Source organism: Labrus bergylta, chromosome 16 (genome assembly GCF_963930695.1).
Source record: "Labrus bergylta chromosome 16, fLabBer1.1, whole genome shotgun sequence".
Lineage (NCBI taxonomy): Eukaryota > Metazoa > Chordata > Actinopteri > Labriformes > Labridae > Labrus > Labrus bergylta.
In genome coordinates this window covers 13,197,274-13,221,225 of record NC_089210.1, presented here as the reverse complement: position 1 = coordinate 13,221,225, position 23,952 = coordinate 13,197,274, and the positions used below count along the sequence as shown (strand labels likewise).

The 23,952-nt window shown below is 42.4% G+C and overlaps 1 protein-coding gene across 1 annotated transcript; it reads left to right on the top strand.

Moving 5' to 3' along the window:
• The first annotated feature begins 4,128 nt into the window (after window positions 1-4,128).
• On the top strand, window positions 4,129-23,110 carry col1a1a (collagen, type I, alpha 1a). The gene is made up of 49 exons (XM_065964245.1): window positions 4,129-4,374; window positions 6,489-6,680; window positions 7,090-7,112; window positions 7,543-7,578; window positions 8,816-8,908; window positions 10,415-10,483; window positions 10,585-10,629; window positions 11,343-11,396; window positions 11,483-11,536; window positions 11,647-11,700; window positions 11,803-11,856; window positions 11,953-12,006; window positions 12,786-12,830; window positions 12,953-13,006; window positions 13,095-13,139; window positions 13,289-13,342; window positions 13,995-14,093; window positions 14,213-14,257; window positions 14,440-14,538; window positions 14,771-14,824; window positions 14,916-15,023; window positions 15,488-15,541; window positions 15,683-15,781; window positions 15,878-15,931; window positions 16,009-16,107; window positions 16,220-16,273; window positions 16,382-16,435; window positions 16,616-16,723; window positions 16,814-16,858; window positions 16,968-17,066; window positions 17,147-17,254; window positions 17,552-17,713; window positions 17,819-17,872; window positions 17,978-18,085; window positions 18,557-18,610; window positions 18,702-18,755; window positions 18,852-19,013; window positions 19,264-19,371; window positions 19,567-19,674; window positions 19,791-19,844; window positions 20,371-20,478; window positions 20,650-20,703; window positions 20,809-20,916; window positions 21,003-21,056; window positions 21,177-21,284; window positions 21,433-21,712; window positions 21,840-22,030; window positions 22,156-22,398; window positions 22,761-23,110. The coding sequence occupies exons 1-49, from the start codon at window positions 4,293-4,295 to the stop codon at window positions 22,905-22,907; spliced, it is 4,344 nt and encodes a 1,447-aa protein (XP_065820317.1). The 5' UTR covers window positions 4,129-4,292; the 3' UTR covers window positions 22,908-23,110.
• Window positions 23,111-23,952: the final 842 nt, after the last annotated feature.

Here is a 23,952-nt window from a genome sequence, read left to right as displayed (position 1 = left end):
CCTCTTGAAAGTCCTACCCAGACAATGAATTCACAGCCTAGTGCATGCAACAAGTGCAATTTAAAACTTTTTAGGAATCAAACCCTTTGTGTACATTTATAGTGCTTACATGCAAATGTATATTATGCTGTACTCTTTAATTAAAATCAAAATGTTAAACGGAATGAAAAAGGGCTCAATTATTATCTCCACGCGAACAAACAAATATGAACCAAACTACAGAGAAGCAAAACAAAAACTTTCTTGGCTTTACTGCTCTGCAGCTTGAACCAAATTTGCTCTAAGAAAAATGTTAAAAACAGCACTCATTTGTACTCATGTCTGTTATTACTGTTGTGACCTGCATGCACTACATACCTTCTATTTTGAAGTCATGTTTTATAGCCCCCTAAACTTCATCACAGCAGTTTCATTCCAAACAGTAAAGAACAAAAAAATGGTATTTATTTTTTTAAATCAGACCGGCAGTTGCAGTTTGGGCAACATAATAACAATCCATAGATCACATTTAGAACATTCACCATCACATGCTGCATTTAAGAACAAGATATGAGGTAGATTTGGGTCAAGAAACCGATTGTCATCTGTTCAAGACCCAGTGTGGACCATGAGCACTGCCGAGGTGCCCTTTAGCAAGGCATCGGAATGAGAAATCCTTGCTGGATATTATCCCGTATACTCTTTTTGTAAAGCGCCTCGAGCTAAAATTTGTTATGAACTGGCGCTATGCAAATATTGATTCATTCATTGATTCATTCATTTATACAATCATCTGCTCCATTCCCAATAGTTAAATTTAACTTTTTTCCATCAGGGTAAGGTTAGGGCTTAAGAAAGTATTACAATCTACAGAATATTTTAGAGGGGGTTTTGTTTGAATTTGAACTGGTGTTTTGCAGGAAACTGGCATCTTTAGAAGCAAGTTTTCGAAAAGCACCAGAGACTAAATGATTTCTTACAAGTACTGTAAGAATTGACTGTATTAGATGTATGTTTTAAGTCTTTGTGGCTGGGTACATAGTTCCCTATTTAGGTACACCTTAAGACCTCACGTTTGAACCAAAGTCAGTATGATGCACACAGTATGATTGACTGACAGGACTCAGAGTTAGTAGACTGCAGGTTAAACACCATACAGAGAAAATACATTTGAATAGTCATAGACGTAAGGGTAAAGTCTCCGTGTTGTGATTCTGAAATTAGGTAAACGTGTTTTGTTTTTTTTCATCAGACACTGATGGAGTGTGTCTGTGTGTGTAGGAGGGGGGTTGCTTTGTGACGTTGAAGTTCTGATCAGAGCTGGAGGTCGAACCAGGGAATGATGAGGTGGCGCTTTCCTCCCTTTCTTCTGATTTCTTTGCCTCCCTTTCTTTCTGAAAGACGGATTGCATTCCATCCTCTTCCCTGTAAAAAAAAAAAAGGAACAGGCAGACACATGGATAATGTGGAGGTATCTGCAGTGTCTGTGTGTGAGTGAGTCTGTGTGTGTTTGAGTGTGTGTGTGTGTGTGTGTGTGTTTGTGTGAGTGAGAGAGAGAGAGAGAGAGAGAGAGAGAGAGAGAGAGAGAGGAGGAGTGAATTAGAGGCTTGCTTGGCCAGCTCCAGACTGTGCAACGTGTCTGCTGCTGGTGGATCAGATGGCAGAAAGCTGCTGCTCTGGGTCTCCCTGCAGCTCTTCTGCTTCATAATGTCTGCTTTCTGCTTAATTACAGCTCACCTGCAGCCTGGCCGGCGCTGCGCACAGCCTTCTGCGAGGGGGGGGAGGGGGGGACCGGAGCATCCCACTTTAAACCTTTATTTGGACTGGGGGGGGGGAGAAACTGCAGCCGTTTTAAAAAGGGCTTCTATTATTTAGAGCCAATAACAATCATAACGTCTGCAAAACCCTCAATTGTGCAGGTATTTCAGGCAGAGGCAGCCAGTCTTTAAAAATGCAAACATCTGGTTTGCTCATAAGAAACAGTAAAGGTTTTTTTAAACAATTACCTGCTCCAGCCAGGTATCTATCTATCTATCTAGCTATCTATCTATAAATTTGTGCATCTCTTCTCATCAAGTTCAAAACCATGTCAAATGTGAACTCTCTAAGTAAATGAGTACGACTAACTTTTTATCTGTCAGCAATTGCACTGTATAATATTTTTAAATGAATAGCAGCTTTTTATGAACATGACAGCTTATAGACACACGTGTCTCCAAGAAAAAATAACTACTGGGTTCACATTATATTCAAATCCAAGATTTAACCTCCTGACCCCTGACATGTGTCTTCATTATCTTCTTAGGTAGGCTATGTTACAAATACACACTTGCAGATTAGCCTTTAAACTAACCCTTTTAACTCTAAATGCTGCTTTTAATGACTTTAAGCTCATGAATTTGGTGCCGTTTGTGTTTCCTTGATTTACCAATATTGTATTTAGTGGGTTATGAACATTTGAGAATTCAGCAGCTATTAGCAGGACTTCGTTGTTTGGTTTGATGTTTCATCGTCTCATATATTGTCAGGCTGTATTGGAGCCAACTCAGCACTCAGCAAAACTAGCATTCTGGGTAATCTAGGTGTGAGGTTTGACATTAAAGAATATCTGAAATAGCCATTTCAATCCACGTAAGGATTTATAAAAAGACTGATTTTTAAAAGGACGGAGGCAGGTGATACTGCCTACCAAATCTGTGATTCAGTTTATACTACAGACAAGGTTAAACTAAAGAATAGCATACTTGTGTATCTAAGGATCACTGTTAGTGATGACCCTTCAGAGAAGTGGCTCCATTTGGCTTTATGTAGCTTTATATCGAATTCAGTTCAATCTTTCACCATCCATCCCATAAATGTAGTGTTTTGCTGACAAAGCTCTTCTCTTTATGCTCCGCAGCACACAGAACACAGGTAGAAGTGACACCTAGCTGGTGCAAAAAATGAACAGTGAGATGCAGATAATCAGGAGCTAGTAGAGGCTTTAAACAGAAACAAACGACAAAAAGAGGATGAATGTCAGACTTTTATTATTTATTAATCAAATGGTAAAAAAAAAAAAACATTATTCCCCACTGATGCTGATGTTTTCCATAAGTGCTGTGTTGAAATTAGCTTCCGCTAGCTAGCACATTAGCCAAATTAACGAAGAAGATGAAGTCAAGTAAATGTTAATTTCACAAATTATTTCTGCTGTCCCAAGTGGCCAAATATCTATTTTAGCCTTTTTAAACGTGTCTTTATTATGTTTAATACACATGTGATGTTTTAACCAATACATTCGTTTTGACAATGTGGGGTCTTTTTATAGCTCGGCGAAAAAAAAAATTGTTCAAATAATTTTTTTATTTAAAAAAGACCCAAATGTCTGGGTGAATTTGCTGCAAGAGATAAATCAACGAAGGAACCAAAAAACCCTCCAAACCTGAGGTTAAACTTCCAAATTATCTTTAGTAATTCAGGAACAGAAACAAAAACACAAGCTGAGCTAGACCTATGAAGTAGAACAAACACTATTGAGCCTACAGCCATGTTCTGCACATTAACGCTCAGATACCTTAAACCCAGGAAAACCTCAGGAAACCTAAAACAGCAATCAGAAAATCTACAACCACTTCAAAAGAAGTTGAAGTACTTAGCTGCAACAAAACCTAGAACAAACTGTATGCGGACTAAATCTTGTCAGACACAAGTATGAGAACAAAACCGAGTCAAGATCTAGAAATGTTTTTGAAAACCTAAAACTGAAAAATTGCATCTTCAAGTTTTCTAATAATCTACTGAAATCAAAGTGAGTCAGGAAGTAGACTAGAGTATAGTAAAAATCTGGATTAAAACCCATGGCTGCTGTAGGAGGAGATCCTCCTCCGACCCTCCGATGCTCCTCAAGATCAGGTTTCCTCAGCCCCCCTTTCTGCTCTGATCCAAACTCCAACCCTTCTGCTGTGGAATTATGGAAGGAGGGACCTGCTGATTTTCCTTCTTCTTTTCTTCTGTTTTTTTCTCTCTTTGAAGGAGGGGTCCATTCTTGTCTTCCCTAAACGTGAGCGGCAGCAGCTGGATAATGAGGGTGCGTCCCCACTCAGTCCGGTCCCCAGCACCTCCCAGTTCTTCCAGCTCCCATATAAAAACCCTGGTGGAAAGTTTGTGTAGGCAGTAGGGAGTTTTCTGCTGGGGTCAGGAGGATTGTGAACAGACAAGCGGACCCTGCCCCAAACACCCGTGTATGAGTGGAGTGTAGCAGAAAGAGAAAACATCCCCAACTTTTTTCCTCTCTTGCCTCAAAGAGTCTACATGTCTAGTGGCATCTAGATATGTTCAGCTTTGTGGATTTGCGGCGGGCGCTGCTGCTCGGCGCAGTGGTGCTCCTGGTCAGGGCGCAGGGCGAGGACGACCGTAAGTTTCACCATTGTTTACTGGAGCTTCTCAACCCCCTTTTTTTGTTTTTTTTTTCTCACTGGTTTTTGAAAGTGGATTTTCTCTTCATGGCTGGACGACTGCTGAGATCTTAGAAAGAGAAGAAAGGAAAATGTTTGAACTAGAGATAAGAACTTTGATGCTTGTGCCTCCTTTATCTCAACTTAGATGCAAAGCTACATTGATAAACCGAGCAATAGATCAGTTTGTAGTTTAGACTGTACAGTGTGTGCTTAATGCATTGGGCATCCAAAGAAGGCCTCGCTCTCCACCTCTCCTCTTGGGGTTGTTAGTGTCAATCTCCCCCCGCCTCCCCCTGAGTGAGTTGCTGCAGGTTTTCTAAGCTTTCCTCTAGGCAAGGGCTCAAAGTGTAGACTAGCAGAAATGCATGAATAACCTCATTTTAATACCAAAAGTTGATTATTTGTCCTTTCATTGCATGTCATCAGTTTAACAAACTTAGGTGAACTGCCTGAACCCCATCCTTTAGAAGCTTGATGTGGGCCTGAAAAAGGAGGTAAACTCCAGATTTCTGGAAGTAAGAATGGAGGCCAAAAGAAAAGGGCTTCAGCAAAGATCGCTGCTTTCTTCAGCTAGACACGAGGCAGACAGGGAAAGTGCTTCACAGGCCTGATTGATGTGGCACAGAAATTCACCGCCTCAAGCCAAGTGTTGAGTTGGCCAGGTGAGAGAGGGAGTCACACTGGGAGGAAAACAGAGGGAGGGGGAGGCAGCAGGCATAGTCTTGTCTGCTGGAAACATTTGACCTCTTCAGACTTGAGCTAGCTTTTTTTTTCCTTTTAACTGCAGCTCAGATGTGTTTAAAAGTATGTAGCACAGACAGAGAACTCACAGTGTATGATACAAAATGGAACAAAGGCCTCTGTGGTTGCTTAAAAACAAACGTTTTCTTCCTGTAAGAAGACAAAGAAAATCAGCTCAACCCTGAAAACAAGCACCAAGAGACTGAAATTCAGTTTTTCCAGATGTTCCTCTAGTCTGGAAAGGACTCAGCTGTCTGCTTGCCTCTCTTCCTATCCAAAGCAGATGTTTATTGACCCTTTGAGTGGTCTCACAGCGCCACCCCGAGGCTCATCTCCGCATCTGCATCCACGCCACGTCCCCTTTCACCGCCTCCCTTTCCCTCCTCCTCCTCCTCTTCCTTTTCTTCTTTTCCACTCTTTTTGGTTACCTCTAATTACAAACATATGCGGGCTGTTTCCACCCGCAGCTGCCAAGTCGATGGTCTGCAGCGCTGCTGCTTTCCCCTCTGAGCTCAACACTCTGGCATGCTGGGAGATTTATAAGCCTCTGAAAGGAGCCCCACTTTGGGGTTTGCTGAGGAACTCACAGCTGTGATGCAGCTCAAGTCGGAAAATTTAACTTTTGGGTTAGAGCAGATAGGAACGCTGAGTTTCTTTTATTTATATATGGAGGTTAAAGAGATTAAATGAGGCCTACCAGGAGACGCGATCTGTGCGTAACTGTGATGGAACATGCGTCCGGACGCAATCCGTCGGTGACCTCTCTGTCACCTCAGCTTCTTTCGGTTGCCACTTAAAGGCCACTTCCTGTCCATCTGTCCCCTGTGACTAATTTACGTCTCTAACTGTTGAAACACCTTTTCTGTTCCTGATCATAGTTTGTTTGAACTGTGTCACTGTTATGAAACAAAAGCTCGGCGTATTTAACAAAAACAAAAGCTCGTGCAGATTGAAGCTAAGAGAGACTATAGCCTAAAATTAGTCCTTAATTTTGATTATTTTAACTTTAATTTTAAATTTTAGTTCATGTCATATTCCCTTGAGGATACATAATGATCAGGTTACGTCATATTTTTAAACCTCACTGGTATTAAACCTATATTACAGATACTGTGGAATATGTTAATGAAATGCTTTATGCGGCCCAATAATTATTTTTACTCCAAATGATTTATCTTATCTTTATCTTCATGTTTCTTTTCTTTCTCCAGTGTTCATTTTTAAGCAAACGTCAACTTCAAGTTTTCAAACTTTTGCGTGTGTTTGGGCTTTTGTGCCTCAGTGTCTCACCTGTCTCTCCCTTTGCCCCCCTCCCTCCCTCCCCCTCAGGTACAGGCGGAAGCTGCACCTTGGACGGCCAGGTGTTTGCGGACCGGGATGTGTGGAAACCAGAGCCATGCCAAATCTGCGTGTGCGACAGCGGCACGGTGATGTGCGATGAGGTCATCTGCGAAGACACGGCTGACTGCCCCAACCCCGTCATCCCCCACGACGAGTGCTGCCCCATCTGCCCCGACGACGGTATGGTGCCTCAACTATCTCCTGTTCCTTCTTTCTAGTCCATTCGTTTTTCATTTCTCTCTCTCTGTTTTATCACAAAACAAATGCAGCGTTTTTAATTTGTCATTTTGTTTCTCTCTGAAAAAAAGTAAACTCGAAAACTTTCATCACTTCCGGTCTGTCTAACACACTTTTCTCACTTCACCTACATGACTCAATGCATCACAAACTCTCACACTCTGTAACTATGGCATCTATCTGCATTTCCGTCCTTATGAGAACTACCTCTCCTGCTATAGTCTTTTCTAAACGGTGAATTCTCCCATAATTTCAGCCCCAAACTTCATATGAAATACTTTTTGTAACCTTGTTATTGTGTATTTAATTCAATATCTGTCTGTGTCCTCTCTCTCTCTCTCTCTCTCTGCAGGCTTGACTGGGCCTCAGGTTGAGGTAAATATTGATCATTCATCAACCCTCATTCACATCATTCTTCTTTAGTGTTTTATTAATCAATATTATCGTATGCCTCTCCTATACAATACATTCATCCTGACCATCAACAAACAAGCAATAGACATTACAAACGTAATTAAAAGGAACAAAGGGGTATTTGTTTGCTCTGTTAGATGTATATATTGACCTATTTATTGATAATTAAACATAACTGGAAAGAAGATTTAGAAATATGATGATCAGGTGTTAAATTCTATTTTTTTAATCAGTAGATGTTGTTTATTTGTCAACAAAATCTGACACAATTAAACCCATTTTTTGATCAGATCATTAGCATCAGTAATCATTTCAATCACATTCTCATACATTGTTTGAATAATGAAATGTACTCAAACACTAAGAAACTTTTCTTTTTTTTTTATCACAGGGACCCAAGGGAGAGCGTGGACCTAAGGGAGACAGGGTAAGGTCATACTATCATTCTAGAGAAATCTTGGGTCAGGTGGTGTGTTCACTGTCTTTTAAGATGGAGTTCAAGCAGCTTCACTGACATGTTTAAATTAGGGCACATGTGGAAACATGATTCAGATTCACTAGTCCTGTCACATGTTCAGAATCTTTGTGTGGAAAATGTAAGAAGTGTTGAATTGTGTTTGAACAGCAGCCTGTCAAAATGGCAACAAGATAATCTTATACTCAGCTTTTGTTATGATTATTTATAAATCATGATCATTATGTTATGATCATTTATAAAATTTGATTTTGAATTCAAATTTTCTCCTTTAGACTTACCATAAAGCACAGATGTGTGTAATGACCCAGTAACAGAAGTATAGTATTCAAAACTTTTCTTTGTACTTTGTCACTTCCACTGATGTATAAATTCACTATCACTTGTTTTAAAGATTTTATGAATCAGCAGAGAGAAGTAAAGCTCATCATTTGCTTAGAAAGGGTTCATTATTAACTGAAATCAGACTGAGGTCAGGTTGAAACATGCAGCCTGTGGGTGAAAATGTTTGGAGCAGGAAAGTGAAAAATTTGCTTAGTTGAAGAAAAGTTGGAGACAATTAGGGAAAGGTTCCTTCTTTGAAATGAAACAATTGTAGTATTGTACATCAAAGTTTCAAACTGAGTAATATACTGTAACATTATGTCAACAAAACTGATGCATTCAGTCAACTTTAAAAGTAGATGGATGTGATTTGTCTTTAGTTTTACTGTTAAGTGTTGAGGACCTGTTTGTGCAAATTGAGAAAATCTCTGATCAAATGTAAGTAATTCAATAATTTACTGACCCTGACATAGATTTGATTTTTGTCATAATTAGTTGTTCAATTCAGCAATTTTAAATAATTATGATATTATATCCACAATCTTTTGTATTTTTCAGTGCAGAATTTATTCCAATCTTGTTATTTTAAGGTTTTGCTGGTGATGTAATTCATTACATGTAGTTTTTTTTACCCATTTCCTGTACCCTTACACCTCATGGTCACTATAGGGACAAGCGAGGACACACATAGGAACTGAGATATTATAAACAAGAACCTGCACTGATGATGTAACAAGGGTTCAAACAGTCAGTGACAAAGTGGTTGCTGTGTTTTCATTTGCATTGGCGTTCTGAATCCATTGTATCACATAAGGCTGACCCCCCCATCTTGTCCATCTTCCTCTGTCTTTCCCCCTATCTACAGGGTCTTCCTGGTCCTCCTGGTAACGATGGTATCCCCGGCCAGCCTGGTATGACTGGACCTGCCGGCCCCCCTGGACCCCCTGGCCTTGGTGGAGTAAGTTTTGTGGAAAATTTAGTTTTTATGTATTTAGCTTAAATTGTCCAAATCTAAGCCAACCAGGGCAGAAAATAAAAGTCTCAAGGCTCACACATGAAGCTCATAAAAAAGACTGAGTTGTGGCCTTATATCAACTTTTTAAAGTCTGTAACTGCGATGTCTTCTTCTGCGCTTTTTAGAATCATTAAGATTAGAAAAACAGCCAAAAACAATCCATCAAGCCCAAAATAGTTTTTCCTTATATCAAAATCAAAGAAGTGCTGGAATTGGAAACTGAAATCCAGTACTCTCTCACAGACTATAGTTCTGTCTTAAGATTCAAGGCTCTGAATGGGAGTTTGTTTGTCAGTCTGGGTCAGTAGGTCAGATCAGCATCTGGTTAGATGCTCAGTGGATAAGATAGAGAATCAGTATATTTAGCATGCAAAGAATGCAAAGACTTTATCCAGTATGCCCAAACACTTATTTATTCTTCTTATTTAATAATAAAACCTCCAAAGATGAACCATCTCATTAAGCACAATTTTAAAGTTAACCATCAACTTTAATCCATTTTTAATTTACTCCTTCCTGTAGTTCAGGATACAGAATAGCTTAAATTCTCCAGATAATATACGTGTTCTTATTTAGATTTTACCATCGACTGACAAGCCAATTCACTAAGCTAAGCTATCAGGACATACCAACATATCCTAGTTAATTATGTTGATGACTACAACCATGCTATAACTGCTGTCCACATTTCAAAACAATATTTGCAGGTACAATTTATCATCAACACATATGCTAATCAATCAATGCTAACCAGTCAATCAATGCTATCAATGTAGTGCTAAATGAAAACAATAGTTATCTTAGGACACCTTACAAAAACAGCATGTCTGGTTAGTGCTCTGTAATGTTTGTGAGATGAAATGCTATCTCATAGTGTAAAGAACCTCGACCTGATCACACACTGTTTTAGCATGGAGCATGGTGTGATTTACTTTGCTCATGACTTTCATTCCAAATCTGCACAGCAGTTCCAAAATATTCCTCCTGTGGACTCTGACTATAGTTTAGCATGTTAATGTAAGAGATTTAATGATCACAACATATTGAAGGTTGCTGACAGAATCTCATAAAAGAGTTTAAACTAGATTTAGCTCACCACCGATAGCAAAGCTAGATCTAGCATATGGTTTATGTAGTTTTTGTGGTCACACAACAACAGTAGGCTCCGGAGAGATTTCATTTAGCTTCACAACTCCTGGTGAAACTCAGCTCAGGTGATGAGATCAAAACTCATTGGCTGGGATGCCCAAAATAATTTATTACTTCTTTTTTTTACTAATTTGTTTTAAATTCATCAAATCTGTAGCTAATGTATCTAAAGAAATGAATCGGGAGCTTGGTGTGTCAATGGGTCAGAATGCATTAAAATATACTTTGTTTAAAAACTATATTTGTTTACACATATCAGACAGGTTATGGTATTTACATTTCTGTTTGCTTTTTTTCTAGAACTTCTCCCCTCAGATGTCTGGTGGCTATGATGACAAATCCCCTGCCATGCCTGTTCCTGGACCTATGGTAAGACACAGGCACATAAACGCACACAAACACACAAGCACTTTAAAACCACAGGCAATCATACTGATGCAGTATCTGACCTTGCCATGTTTGATTGACAGGGCCCAATGGGACCCCGTGGACCCCCTGGATCTCCTGGTGCTAGTGTAAGTACAACAATTCCTCCTTTCTTAACTCAGTGTGGCGTGTATTTGGAGCTTGGAGGATGAAGGAAGAAAGGGCAGAGAAAGAAAAAGTCTTTCATACATCATCCTAACATCAGTACTGTAGGTCATTACTGCACTCAGAGAGTTGGCGTAAAGGCTCAAACTATCTCACACTTATTACACCTTCCATCTTCACAGTACAACTGAAAAAGGATGGACACTTGTAAAAACAACAATTTGCTTTTTCATCTGAGCACACTTGAGCTCACACAGGCTGAACATTGACAGGAGCAAATAGTGTCTTGACAGCCCTTTTACTCTGCCCAACATCCTTCTTGCTAAGAGTGTGTAAGCACCACAGCATCATTCAATGGTTTAAGCTACTGTAAAGGATAAACAAGAGGGCACAAATAGGTCTTTGATGGTGTTCTAGCTATATGATAGTAATTCAAAATACAAAAAGAATGATTTGCTTAAAAATAATGTAAGGAGAGTACTGTCAAATTAAGAGAGAGATAGTGTTTGGTTTTTGTAATCACAACTGCATTACAAATTCTGCAGCAGTTCCCACCCGAGTGAGCTGAAAGAAGCCATGAAACAAAGATACCCTCACTATTCACCAGCGGTTAGATCATGCCTGTGTTACAATAACTTGACCCATGTTTTAATGTCGGTTTAAGTGGAGTGTTGATGGTGTTTATTTCTCCCTACAGGGACCTCAGGGATTCACTGGTCCCCCTGGTGAGTCTGGAGAGCCCGGATCTGCTGTGAGTATTAGCAACATGGACACAAATACACACTACCATAGGAGTCTGTTGCCTTTCTTACCTTTTAATTATGTCTTTCTCTACAGGGTCCCATGGGTCCCCGTGGTGCTGCTGGAGCCCCTGGAAAGAATGGAGAGGATGTAAGTAGGACAGCCTGAATGTGATCATATTCACCATCTATAAATTCTATCAGTTTGGATTCAAGAATGACTTTATCCCTCTAATGATTCCTTTCTCTTCTTTTTCCTAGGGTGAGTCTGGCAAACCTGGACGCGGTGGTGAGACTGGACCTTCCGGTCCTCAGGTAAATTGCAATAGCTTTGTAATTCTCAGGGATTTCATGTTTAAAAAAACCACCTGAGTTGTGATAATGAATTCTGTCTCCTATCTCTTATCTTTCCCCCAGGGAGCTCGCGGTTTCCCCGGAACCCCTGGACTGCCCGGCATCAAGGGACACAGAGTGAGTCAGAGCTAACATCGCCTCATGTGGATGAAAACAGATGAATCATATAAAGGCAATTTGGTTAACTTCTTTGTGTTTTGTCTTTCTCTGTAGGGATTCAGCGGTCTGGATGGTGCTAAGGGAGACGGTGGCCCAGCTGGTCCCAAGGTGAATGTCTTTTTTTTTATCTCACTCTCTCATGCTCAATCACAGTGTAAAAGAAATATCTATTTTGAACACCCAAGTACAATAAGTACAATAGAGACACAGATAAGACACAGATAAAAAAAAAAACATGATAAAATTGGTGGCAGCAGTAGATAAGTTATCCTGACCTTTTCCCTAAAATTGGCTCAATTGGGCTCCTGTATTGAAAAAGCATCCCATGGCATTTCTCCTTCAGATATGTTCTGCTTCATACATGCCCATGTTTTTTTTTTTAAACAAATGTTGTAACAATGACTAGTAAACAGACAATACAGTTTGTGTAACATTGGCAGACTGGCCCTGGAAATAATTCGGTCATAGCAGAGTCACAAAAAACAGTGGTAGCAGCCATTGTAGCAGTTGTAGCAGCAGCAATATATGCTGCATGTTAGCTAATAGCAGCCACACTGGCTTCCCATGGGCTAAAGCAGCCATGTTGGCAACACATCTGCTTCTAACAGCCATGTTGGCTACACATTGGCTAGTTAAGGCGACACACTGGCTTGTAGCAGCCATGTTGGCTACACATTGGCTAGAGTCGTCTACACACTGGTTAGTAGTAGCTAATAGGAGATATGAGGGCTAGGTATTGGCTAATAGCAGCCATATTTGCTCACATTGGCCATAATCATACATGTTGCAGCACACTGACTAGAAGCAGCAATGTTGGCTAGTGAAATTCATTTTAAATGTTGCTGAAGTTATTCTTAACACCTGTCTGTATTTTCATGTTTGTTTAGGGAGAGACTGGATCTTCTGGTGAGAACGGTACCCCCGGTGCTATGGTGAGTAATCAAGCATCCTCTTCTCCATATTTACCATGACTTTAACATTTTGGATTTACCTTGCCTTCCAAATGATTAAAATAATGTATCTGACTAACTAACTCTTGATTTCTATGTCTCAGGGACCCCGTGGTTTGCCTGGTGAGAGAGGTCGCACTGGTGCTTCTGGAGCTGCTGTGAGTTCACACTCAAACCCAAAAACACACACACCCACAATTTAATTGCTGAACGGATAAACCAATCTTGTTTTTGTATACGCTGCAGGGAGCTCGTGGTAACGATGGTGCTGCTGGCTCTGCTGGACCTCCTGTAAGTTTTTAATTCGCTGAAGCTTAAATAAAGTATCTGTGATCGTTTTATGAGATGCAGTTTTGACATTCTCTGATAGCTGTGATGATACTGTTTTTGTGGATCTGGTACGTTGGTCTAAATTTATTTGTCTTATTGTTTCTTTTAAGGGTCCTACTGGCCCTGCTGGACCCCCTGGATTCCCTGGTGGCCCTGGAGCCAAGGTACTGCAACATCATCCACCACAACCATCCAAAATACTGAAACACTGGTCTTTTTTCAATGTCCATTTCTTCTTCCCCACGCTACTCTCTACGAGTTGTAGTAATCATATTGAAGTCAGGGATCTAACTTTCCTGAAAAAAAACACAAAACTGCCCTTTAGTTTAGATCCAAAACATGGTAACCTCTTATAACATCTAAAAAGTTGCAGGCCTAAATCAGGATTCTTTCATTTTTGATGGACCTTTCACCCTCAGTAGTACAATAAAGCAGCAATGGAAAGTTTGCTCATATCTGGACACATTTTTTCTACATTTAATTTCTCATTTAAGATTTGCAACTGCTCAAAACTATACTAGAATTAGTTTACCTTACAATAAAACGATGATGTGTGTTATTAGTTTAAAAAAAATGTCGAGTACTTGTTGGCTGCTTTGCATCGGAATTGATTCCAAGAGCATTTTGAAAGCTGTCCTATTCTCTTTCAAACACCACCAGATGGATTTGTAATCATTTTCAACCCCATTTAATTCAAAATACATTCCTCTTTGTCCGCCCCTGCTACAAATCTTCAATCTCTTCACATCTTAGTTTGTTCACGATTAGATTTGGTCACACTCAGTGAATCCTGTCCTTTTATTCCCCTCTGAATAGGGAGACGCCGGAGCTCAGGGTGCTCGTGGATCCGAGGGCCCCTCTGGATCCCGTGGTGAGCCTGGTAACCCAGGACCTGCTGGCCCCTCTGGACCTTCTGTAAGGACACATGATCATTTCCTATAAAAGACTCCTCAAGTATTTGCTGAGATCCCAAGAAAAGATTAGATGAGATACCAACAAAATAAGTTGACATCTTTTTCCTTCTTCTCTTTCAGGGAAACCCTGGTATTGATGGAGCTGCTGGAGCTAAGGGTCTGCCTGTGAGTATCTCTCATAACATGTTTATCAAGGTCGAGGGTTTGAATCCCTGTCTCAAAAGGATGAGAAACTGACAAAGCAGCCCAGTGTACAAGCTGGGACATATTCATTCGCACCGCAATTACTCAGAACTGGCTTTGCAGCGTGATGTGACTGTTTTGTTGCTGTCTGCTGCCCCCTGCAGGGTGCTGCTGGAGTTGCTGGAGCTCCTGGTTTCCCCGGACCAAGAGGACCATCCGGACCTCAGGGTGCTGCTGGTGCCCCAGGAGCCAAGGGTAACTCTGTAAGTAAAGCTCTCTACGTAACTGAACTAAGCAAAACAAGTATTTGAGGAAATCTGTCCATTTTTAGAGATTTGATGAAAGTAAAACTAATAATTCCCTTTTTATTCCTACCAACATCTTGTTTGTTATTCTAGCTTTTTATGGATTTTTTGTAGATCTCTTATCTTTGATCAGTGAATTGTGTTTCTTGGTGTTCATGTTGTTGTTTATCCTCATTTTCCCCCCACTTAGGGTGAAGTTGGTGCCCCAGGAGCAAAGGGAGAGGCCGGTGTCAAGGGAGAGGGGGTAAGTTGCAGTTCACCACATTCAGCATAGAGTACCCCTCTTTATTCACACACACTCAGTCTCTAATGCTGTCTGCGTGTGTGTTCTCAAGGGTGCCCCAGGAGTTCAAGGACCCCCAGGACCTTCTGGTGAGGAGGGCAAGAGAGGAGCAAGAGGAGAGCCTGGTGCTGCAGGAGGCCGTGGAGCTCCCGGAGAGAGAGTATGCGACTCAATTCGTTTTCACAATATTATACTGTATACTAATAAGAATGAGCAGGGGAAAGGTGGAGTGGACATTTTAAGGAAATTAAATCAAGTCTTTATAAAGCTGCCTTAAAATATTTGTATTGGCACTTTTTATTCTAAGGCAGCTATGTCTGAACTTAAAATGAGTCATACTTTAATGCATGTAAAACGTTCTTCCCTCCTTGGTTTCAAGACATTATTAAAACAAATATTATCTACCCATATTTTAAATTATCCATAGCATAAGCCATAAATGTTGCACTGAGTTGACACTCATCTGGCTCTTTTAAACCATGTAAGTCAGTTCTTTGTTGCCCCCTGTAGGCCAGAAAAAGTTTAAATGAACTAGGGTATTGCAGGAGATGTTAGCATTAGGATTAAAGCTAGATTAGATTAGAGCTAAAAGAGTTAACCAAGATGTGTTGATTTTCTCTACAGGGCGGCCCCGGTGGTCGTGGATTCCCTGGCTCTGATGGCCCTGCTGGAGCCAAAGTGAGTCAAATGCACGGACCTTTTTTGTTTGGTTCTGTTTCACTTACAAGCTTTGATATACTTCAGATCAGTTATTGATCAAACTCATTATTTTATTTGAATCACTTTTTGTCTTGACACTTTTTTTTACCAACATCATAGGGTGCCAATGGTGAGCGTGGTGCCCCTGGTGCTGTTGGACCTAAAGGTTCCACTGGTGAGTCTGGCCGCACTGGTGAGGCTGGTCTGCCTGGAGCTAAGGTGAGCATCCTGCCCAAACATAATCGCCAGAAACATTGTTGACTTTGTAATGTTTACTGTGTGAGCCTTGTTCTGATCACTGACTTTCACCTGTAGGGTATGACTGGTAGCCCTGGCAGCCCTGGACCTGATGGCAAGACTGGACCTGCTGTAAGTTTATTTACATTATTATATTTTCCTTATAATCTACAACTTCATTTAAACATTAACCCATTGTTTTATAAAAGGGAGCTTCTGGACAAGATGGCCGCCCTGGACCCCCTGGCCCTGTTGGAGCCAGAGGCCAGCCTGGAGTCATGGGATTCCCTGGACCCAAAGGAGCTGCTGTGAGTAACGTCGCTACTGCTACACAGCATCACTACATTTTGAAATTAGAAATAGGCCGAATAAATTGTCTCCACGTATTTTGCTAAAGTGCTTTTCTCCTCCTGTGTGTAGGGTGAGGGTGGAAAGCCCGGTGAGAGAGGTGTCATGGGACCATCTGGCCCTGGTGTAAGTTGTTTAAAGTCTGCCTTCTTGTTGTCCTGCACTCTAAAGTTGAAATTGAATGCATAACAACTACAGCCTGTGTGTCTAAAAGCCTGCAATCTATCTACCCAGGGTGCCGCTGGAAAGGACGGTGATGTTGGTGCTCCAGGCCCCTCTGGACCTGCTGTAAGTAAACTGAATACAAAAACCCCACATCAAGCTGAATCCCTCAATGGCCTGATAGTGTCTTACCACAAATTACAAAAAAAATCTATTATCATCTCAACAGCAAGCCATACTCCAAAAATGCCTTACCTTTGGTAACTTTCTGTTAGCTGTAACAGCTCTACTCTTGCTCATCCATAGGGTCCTGCTGGTGAGAGAGGAGAGCAGGGAGCTGCTGGAGGTCCTGGATTCCAGGGTCTTCCCGGACCCCAAGGTGCCATTGGTGAGAGTGGAAAGTCTGGAGAGCAGGTAATGACCAAGATATGATCAACTGTGTTTCTGAATCACTTTCATACCTCATAATCAGTGAACCTATTAATTGCCTCTCTCTCTATTTAGGGTGTGCCCGGTGAAGCTGGAGCCCCAGGACCTGCTGGATCTAGAGTAAGTCACTTGTGGTCATCATACCTATCAAGATAATCTTGAGGGATCAAGTATGATTCTTTTTCGTGACTTATGACTTACCTAACCTTCTGACACTACTTTGTCTCAGGGTGACAGAGGATTCCCTGGTGAGCGTGGTGCCCCTGGCGCTCTTGGACCCGCTGGTGCCCGTGGATCCCCTGGATCTGCTGGAAACGATGGTGCTAAGGTAAACCCCATGAAGGGAAACAATCTCCTGTTAAGTTGTCCTTGATTTGATGTTTAACCTCTTGCTCTCCTTTTCCTCAGGGTGATGCTGGTGCCCCTGGTGCTCCTGGAGCTCAGGGTCCTCCTGGACTGCAGGGAATGCCTGGTGAGCGCGGTGCCGGTGGTCTTCCAGGACTGAGAGGAGACAGAGTGAGTTGTTACAACAATATTCCTATAACTCCCAACATTAGCAGTACAGAGAATTGTGTGTCTCTTGTTACAGTGATGTACATTACCAAAGCATGACTCTTAGACCACTTACAGGATTGTGAGTTTCAGTATCTTTACAGCATGTTTAGCACAAAGATTGCCATCACCATCACACCAACTGCAAATTCATTTTTATTCACGAACAACAAACAGCACCACCCACAGGAGTCTCAAAATATTACAGGGACTGATGTATGATCACCACTTGTATAACTCAGACTCCAACTTATATCACAGGGTGACCAAGGAGGCAAGGGTGTTGATGGCGCTCCTGGTAAGGATGGTGTCCGTGGTTTGACTGGACCTATTGGACTTCCTGGACCTGCTGGAGCCTCTGGAGACAAAGGAGAGCCTGGCGCCCCAGGAGCTGTTGGACCTTCCGGAGCCCGCGGAGCCCCTGTAAGAATCTGTCTTGTTCTTTAGGGCGCAGAAGACGAAGCCTCAGTTTAAAGTTCTCAAGAACTTTTTGCAATCCTTGGCTGACTCTTCCTTTTACTTTCTCAGGGTGAGCGTGGAGAGTCCGGACCATCTGGACCCGCTGGATTCGCTGGACCTCCTGTGAGTATTCAGAAACGTCCTAGCTTCTTTCACCAACTATTTTCCTTTTGTTTATAGCTTCAAGATAGAACTGAGGATTCTTTCTTTTTCACTCTTTATCCACAGGGTGCTGATGGACAGCCTGGAGCTAAGGGAGAGGCTGGAGATAATGGTGCTAAGGGAGATGCTGGTGTCCCCGGCGCTGCTGGACCTACTGGTGCCCCTGGACCTCAGGTTTGTAAACCAACACATTCACACCTTGTACAGTAAGAGTGTTGAAAAAGCATCAGCCTGCCATTCTCAATAGCTACATTACCTGGCACTGATTCTCAGATGTTCAATGACCAAGTGGGAAAATATCCATTGTTGAAAAATGAAGCAAATGCGGAAGTGCAAAAAAACTACACTTGAATGTCAACTTGAGGCTTGCTCAAAAAACCATGAATCCCCATTAGGTTTCACATTGAATTGCGTATTTTGACAGACAAAATAAACATGTTTAACAGCATGGTACAAAAAAGCTAATGTCTTTATACACACACTATATGGGGAGTACATTTTGCATTGAAGCTGTTAGCCAGGAGGCCTTGTGCCCAGCTCAGTCTTAGCTTAGTCCGTGCTAGGTAGACTGAAAGTTAGTGTGCATTTCCAATATTGCGACCCACTATCCACTTCAATGTTTTACTCAACATTGTGTCCTTTCAGGGTCCCATTGGAAACACTGGCGGTAAGGGAGCCCGCGGACCTGGTGGACCTCCCGTAAGTAATCACACTCTTTTGCATTAACATTGATTTAATACTGCCAAATCCCAGACACATTCAGCTTACTGATCTCTGTTTGTCTCCCCAGGGTGCAACTGGCTTCCCTGGTGCTGCTGGCAGAGTTGGACCTCCCGGCCCCTCTGTAAGGCTTTCTCTAATATTGTAATAGCGCTTCCTGTTCCTGGGACAGCTCTAAACGTCCAGGATAGTTTAAAGCAGTGTTTTATTCCTCTCATAGGGCAACGCTGGACCTCCCGGACCCTCTGGACCTTCTGGCAAGGAGGGACTAAAAGGAAACCGTGGTGAGACTGGACCTGCTGGTCGCACTGGTGAGATGGGCGCTGCTGGACCCCCAGGACCTGCAGGAGAGAAGGGAGGCCCTGGTGCTGATGGTGCTCCTGTAAGTTATCTTTTATTCAAAACTATCAGAACGCATTAAAATGCTGGTGAAATTTGCCCCTTCTGTTTTATTTTAAAACACATTAAATGATTGGTTTTCAAAATATTTACTAACCAATTTTACCCCTAAATCATAGACAAAAAAGTATTCAAAATTACAAATGACTGCTTGCAGACCTTTTCAGCTTCTGTAACCCTACATCTTGATGTCTAAGCACTTTCTCTTTGACTCTCCTTGTTGCCCTCCACAGGGTAGCTCTGGTCTGCCTGGACCTTCAGGTATTGCTGGACAACGTGGTATTGTTGGTCTGCCTGGACAGAGAGGAGAGAGAGGTTTCCCTGGCATGCCCGGACCTTCTGTAAGTTCTTGGTGTTACTCTATGAAGTGTACTTGATAGTGACTTTAATGAAGCCAGAATCTAGAAGCCTTCAACAACATTTATGATGTTGTAAAGCACACAGCAGTTAAAATCCAGAAAATTCAAATCAGTGTTGAAATAACTTTCAACACTAAGCAAACCATGATAGACTGACTGTGTCTGGGTCATTCACAGGGTGAGGTCGGAAAACAAGGTTCTTCTGGACCCGGTGGTGAGCGCGGACCTCCTGGACCCATGGGACCCCCTGGAATGGCTGGAGCCCCCGGCGAGGTTGGACGTGAGGTATATAGAAACAATTTTAGCCTTACACTAAGGCTCTCTTTTTGATTTGTATACACTAAAGTCTATATCAGTTAACCCTGAAGGTGTTTCCTAATCAGTCAACCTTCTTTCTTTAGGGAAGCCCTGGTAGCGAGGGATCATCTGGTCGCGATGGACCTGCTGGACCCAAGGTGAGTTCACATGACATCTTTGCCAACTCACCATTGCAGAAGAGCCAAGGCATTCACAAATGAAATGGTTGACAACTGATGTAGATTTGGAATCCTAAGAGTTCGATACATAAGAGATTGCAGCTCTTGCTTCTTCTGCAGAATAGATCTTGAAAAGTCAGAAAGGTTTTTTAAGGATCTGACACAAGCGTTTGGAGGACCAGCATGCAAGATAGTTGAGCTAACAGCATGTTACCTTCTTCGTAACTTCTTCTGGATACTGAGCATTTGTTGTGGTATAATAGCTGAAAAGCTATTATATAAAAAATCACCAATAAAGCTGCCAGCTATACCATCTGCAAGTATTTTTTGTGTGAAGATAAAAGTGGCATGAATCATTAAACCTTTTTACATGTGAAGTTACTTTTGTAAAAAATATATTTCCAAACAACGCTTGTTTTATCTCAGCTTTTTTAACTACAGTAACCCTTCAAATCCCTTAAAAATAGGACAAGTAAAGGTGAAAAAAAATGTCTTTGCATTTCAGGGAGAACGTGGAGAGTCTGGCCAATCTGGAGCCCCTGGTGCCCCTGGACCCTCTGGTGCCCCCGGACCTGTCGGACCCGCTGGAAAGAATGGAGACCGTGGAGAGACTGTGAGTGTCATGACTTTTTATTTTTATTCAGTGTGAGTACAATTGTCCTGAAGAAATCAAAAACGCAGATGATGATACTAGAGCTACTGTAGGTGAGAGCATAGATTGTTTTGAGGCAGCCTGCCTTGCCATCGCCACATTTTACATTTGACTTTTGGAATTTTCTTTCAGGGACCTGCTGGACCCGCTGGCTCTGCTGGCCCTGCTGGACCTCGTGGCCCTGCTGTAAGTCACAACATCACCTCTTTTGAGAGACCACTTAAATCAAATGAACCATGCTTGCAGAGGAAATAAATCCAACACCCTCACTCGAGTTAATCCTCTTTTCAGGGAGCTCTTGGTCTCCGTGGAGACAAGGGAGAGTCTGGAGAGGCTGGAGAAAGAGGCATGAAGGGACACAGAGGTTTCACTGGAATGCAGGGAGCCCCTGGACCTTCTGTATGTAACTCTAAAGTTATACCTAAAATTAAACAGCATATTCAATATACAGACTTAAAGCCTAACATCTATTCTTAACAATGCAGGGATCTTCTGGAGAGACAGGACCCGCCGGTTCTGCTGGACCCGCTGGACCTAGAGTGAGTTAACTAACCTTAAGCAGTTCAAAATGTTTTGCATTTATATATTACCAAGGTCTTGAAGTGTTTGGAGTGAGTGGCATTCAGAGACTTTAAAGTTCTTCTTAATGATGTCTGCAGGGAGCTTCTGGATCTGCTGGTTCTCCTGGAAAGGACGGTATGTCTGGTCTTCCTGGACCTACTGGACCCCCTGGACCTCGTGGACGATCTGGAGAGATGGGACCTGCTGTGAGTCTGACTAAATGTTTATCTACACATCCATTTATCTCCTGACTCACTTTGAGGGCCTCACTGAGGAAATGTATGACATCAGCCTATGACAACAGTAAATGAACCTCCATCTTCTTTTCCTCCTCTTTCCTCTCTCATCTGCCAGGGTCCTCCCGGACCTCCTGGACCCGCCGGAGCTCCCGGTGCCCCTGGTGGCGGATTCGACCTTGGCTTCATCTCCCAGCCTCAGGAGAAGGCTCCTGATCCCTTCCGCATGTTCCGTGCTGATGACGCTAACGTTCTCCGCGATCGCGACCTGGAGGTTGATAGCACCCTGAAGAGCCTGAGCCAGCAGATCGAACAGATCCGCAGCCCTGATGGAACCCGCAAGAACCCTGCCAGAACCTGCCGTGACCTCAAGATGTGCCATCCTGACTGGAAGAGCGGTGAGTAAAGGGATTTAGAGGAGGTGGAACATGTTCATAACAGTATATAGCAGCATTTCGGATGAAAACTGGAAGACAAATACCAGACTTTTCTGATCTTTGCCTCTCTTGACTCTGCCCTCTTCAGGACAGTACTGGATTGACCCTGACCAGGGCTGCACTCAGGATGCCATCAAGGTCTACTGCAACATGGAGACCGGAGAGACTTGCGTAACACCAACTCAGCCTGAGGTTGCCAAGAAGAACTGGTACGTCAGCAAGAACATCAAGGAGAAGAAGCACGTCTGGTTCGGAGAGGCCATGTCCGACGGATTCCAGGTAAATAATTGAAGCACTTTCTCTCTCCTTTTTCTTAGCCTGACTTGGTCTTCTCTTGTTCAGTTCGGCATCTAAATCCATCTCTACCAGTCTCTAAAATGTCCTCACTCCTCTTGCCTCCACAGTTCGAGTACGGTAGCGAGGGCTCTCAACCCGAGGATGTCAACATCCAGATGACCTTCCTGCGTCTCATGTCCACTGAGGCTACCCAGAATGTCACCTACCACTGCAAGAACAGCGTTGCCTACATGGACGCCAGCACTGGCAACCTCAAGAAGTCCCTGCTCCTCCAGGGCTCCAACGAGATCGAGATCAGAGCAGAGGGCAACAGCCGTTTCACCTACAGCGTCCTGGAGGATGGATGCACGGTGAGAAAACTTATGTTGATTCTCTCCCACAAGTCCCATTGACAACTAAAAGGTTGCTAAATGCTTAATGCTAAACCGTTAAAACTGGGAAACCAGTTACTTGGAAGTTAACGGTCAGGGATCACCAATCAACAGATATTTTCCCTCCCTGGTGGTACACAAACACGTGTGAGTCAGATAGAGAGCAAATTAAGAATCACAGTTGACAAAAACAAAAATGCATGCTAGCTATTGCAACTAGTCTTGCTCCTTATTTGCTTTGGTCAAACGTAAAAGCTAAAATGGAGATTTTTCCCATTTATTTCCTAGGAATCACTTAGAATGTCGATACTTATACGCCTTTCTTCTTTTCTCCCCTTCAGTCACACACCGGTACATGGGGCAAGACAGTCATCGACTACAAGACATCGAAAACATCTCGCCTTCCCATCATTGATATCGCTCCTATGGATGTTGGTGCTCCAGACCAAGAGTTCGGCCTTGAAGTTGGACCTGTCTGTTTCTTGTAAAAAGAGAAATCTGGACTTGAAATTGTTGTTGTGTGTGTGTGTGTGTGTTTTATTTTTCCTAGCAGTCATCTCTCTCTCTAAAAGAAGCCCCACCAAAACGTTTCTCTATTGCCATTTTTCTGAAATCGACCCTCCGCTCGTGATTCTACGAGTTTCCATTCGGCCGTTGTTCCAATGGTCCACTTTTGCCTGAAACCTGCACTTCAACAAGATGGCGGCAATGTGGCAGAGTCTGCATTGTCGTGTTCGGGACCACTACTTTTTTTTTGTTTCTGACTCTTGTTTTGTTTTTTTTTGTTTTTTTTATCATCACCAACACCAAGGATCCTGTAAAGAAGACGTTTTGTTTCACTGGCAACAAGAAAATAATATATGCTTCTGTAAAGTGTAAAAATTTACTTCCCCTCTTCAACCAGCCGAACCAGGCCCTTCTGGAGTTTACAGAAACCAACAGAAACACAAAGGTGACTTTTGTATTTTTATACACCACTGCAGTGAGAGGAATGAAAGGACAGTCCCAACAGACAGAACCCAATTGCTTTGTAACACGTTTCCGGTGTTGATGAATAAACGGTGAAACTGACAGCCATGTTTGTCTCTGTTGTTCTGCCCATCCCTTCCACCTTCTAAGACAACACTGACAACTCCCTCCTCCTCATCCGCTGATGTTGTAGCTGTTGTGATTTGATTGTGTTGTGGTTGCTTTCCTGTTTGTTCCTTTCAGTTTTACCCTTTCTTTTAAAGAAGTCACATTAAAACCACCAGCAGAGAAACATGGGTTCAAACCTCTTTTTTTGAAAAGAAAAAAAAAATCCTCTGGCTACCTCACAAAAGCAAGGATTTCATTTTGTAAAAAAAAAAAAAGGGGGGGGTGTGGGGGCCCAGTGTTTTTGAAGTGATGCCTGTAGATGTTGTGGCGGTTGGTGGGGTAGTCGGCGTTTACTGACTTTTAACAGAAGCAGGAACAGCTCAAACTTAAGGTGCTATTCTTTCTTTGAGGTCACTCTGAAGTAGCAGGGCCCTCTTGGTGCTAAAAGTCAACCAC

Bases quoted from the DNA above. Each gene is read 5' to 3' on its own strand.
- col1a1a (XM_065964245.1), top strand. From the start codon at position 4,293: ATGTTCAGCTTTGTGGATTTGCGGCGGGCGCTGCTGCTCGGCGCAGTG. The intron at 16,108-16,219 runs GTGAGTAACGTC...TCCTGTGTGTAG, and splicing joins CTGGACCCAAAGGAGCTGCT to GGTGAGGGTGGAAAGCCCGG. The intron at 18,086-18,556 runs GTTTGTAAACCA...GTGTCCTTTCAG, and splicing joins CTGGTGCCCCTGGACCTCAG to GGTCCCATTGGAAACACTGG.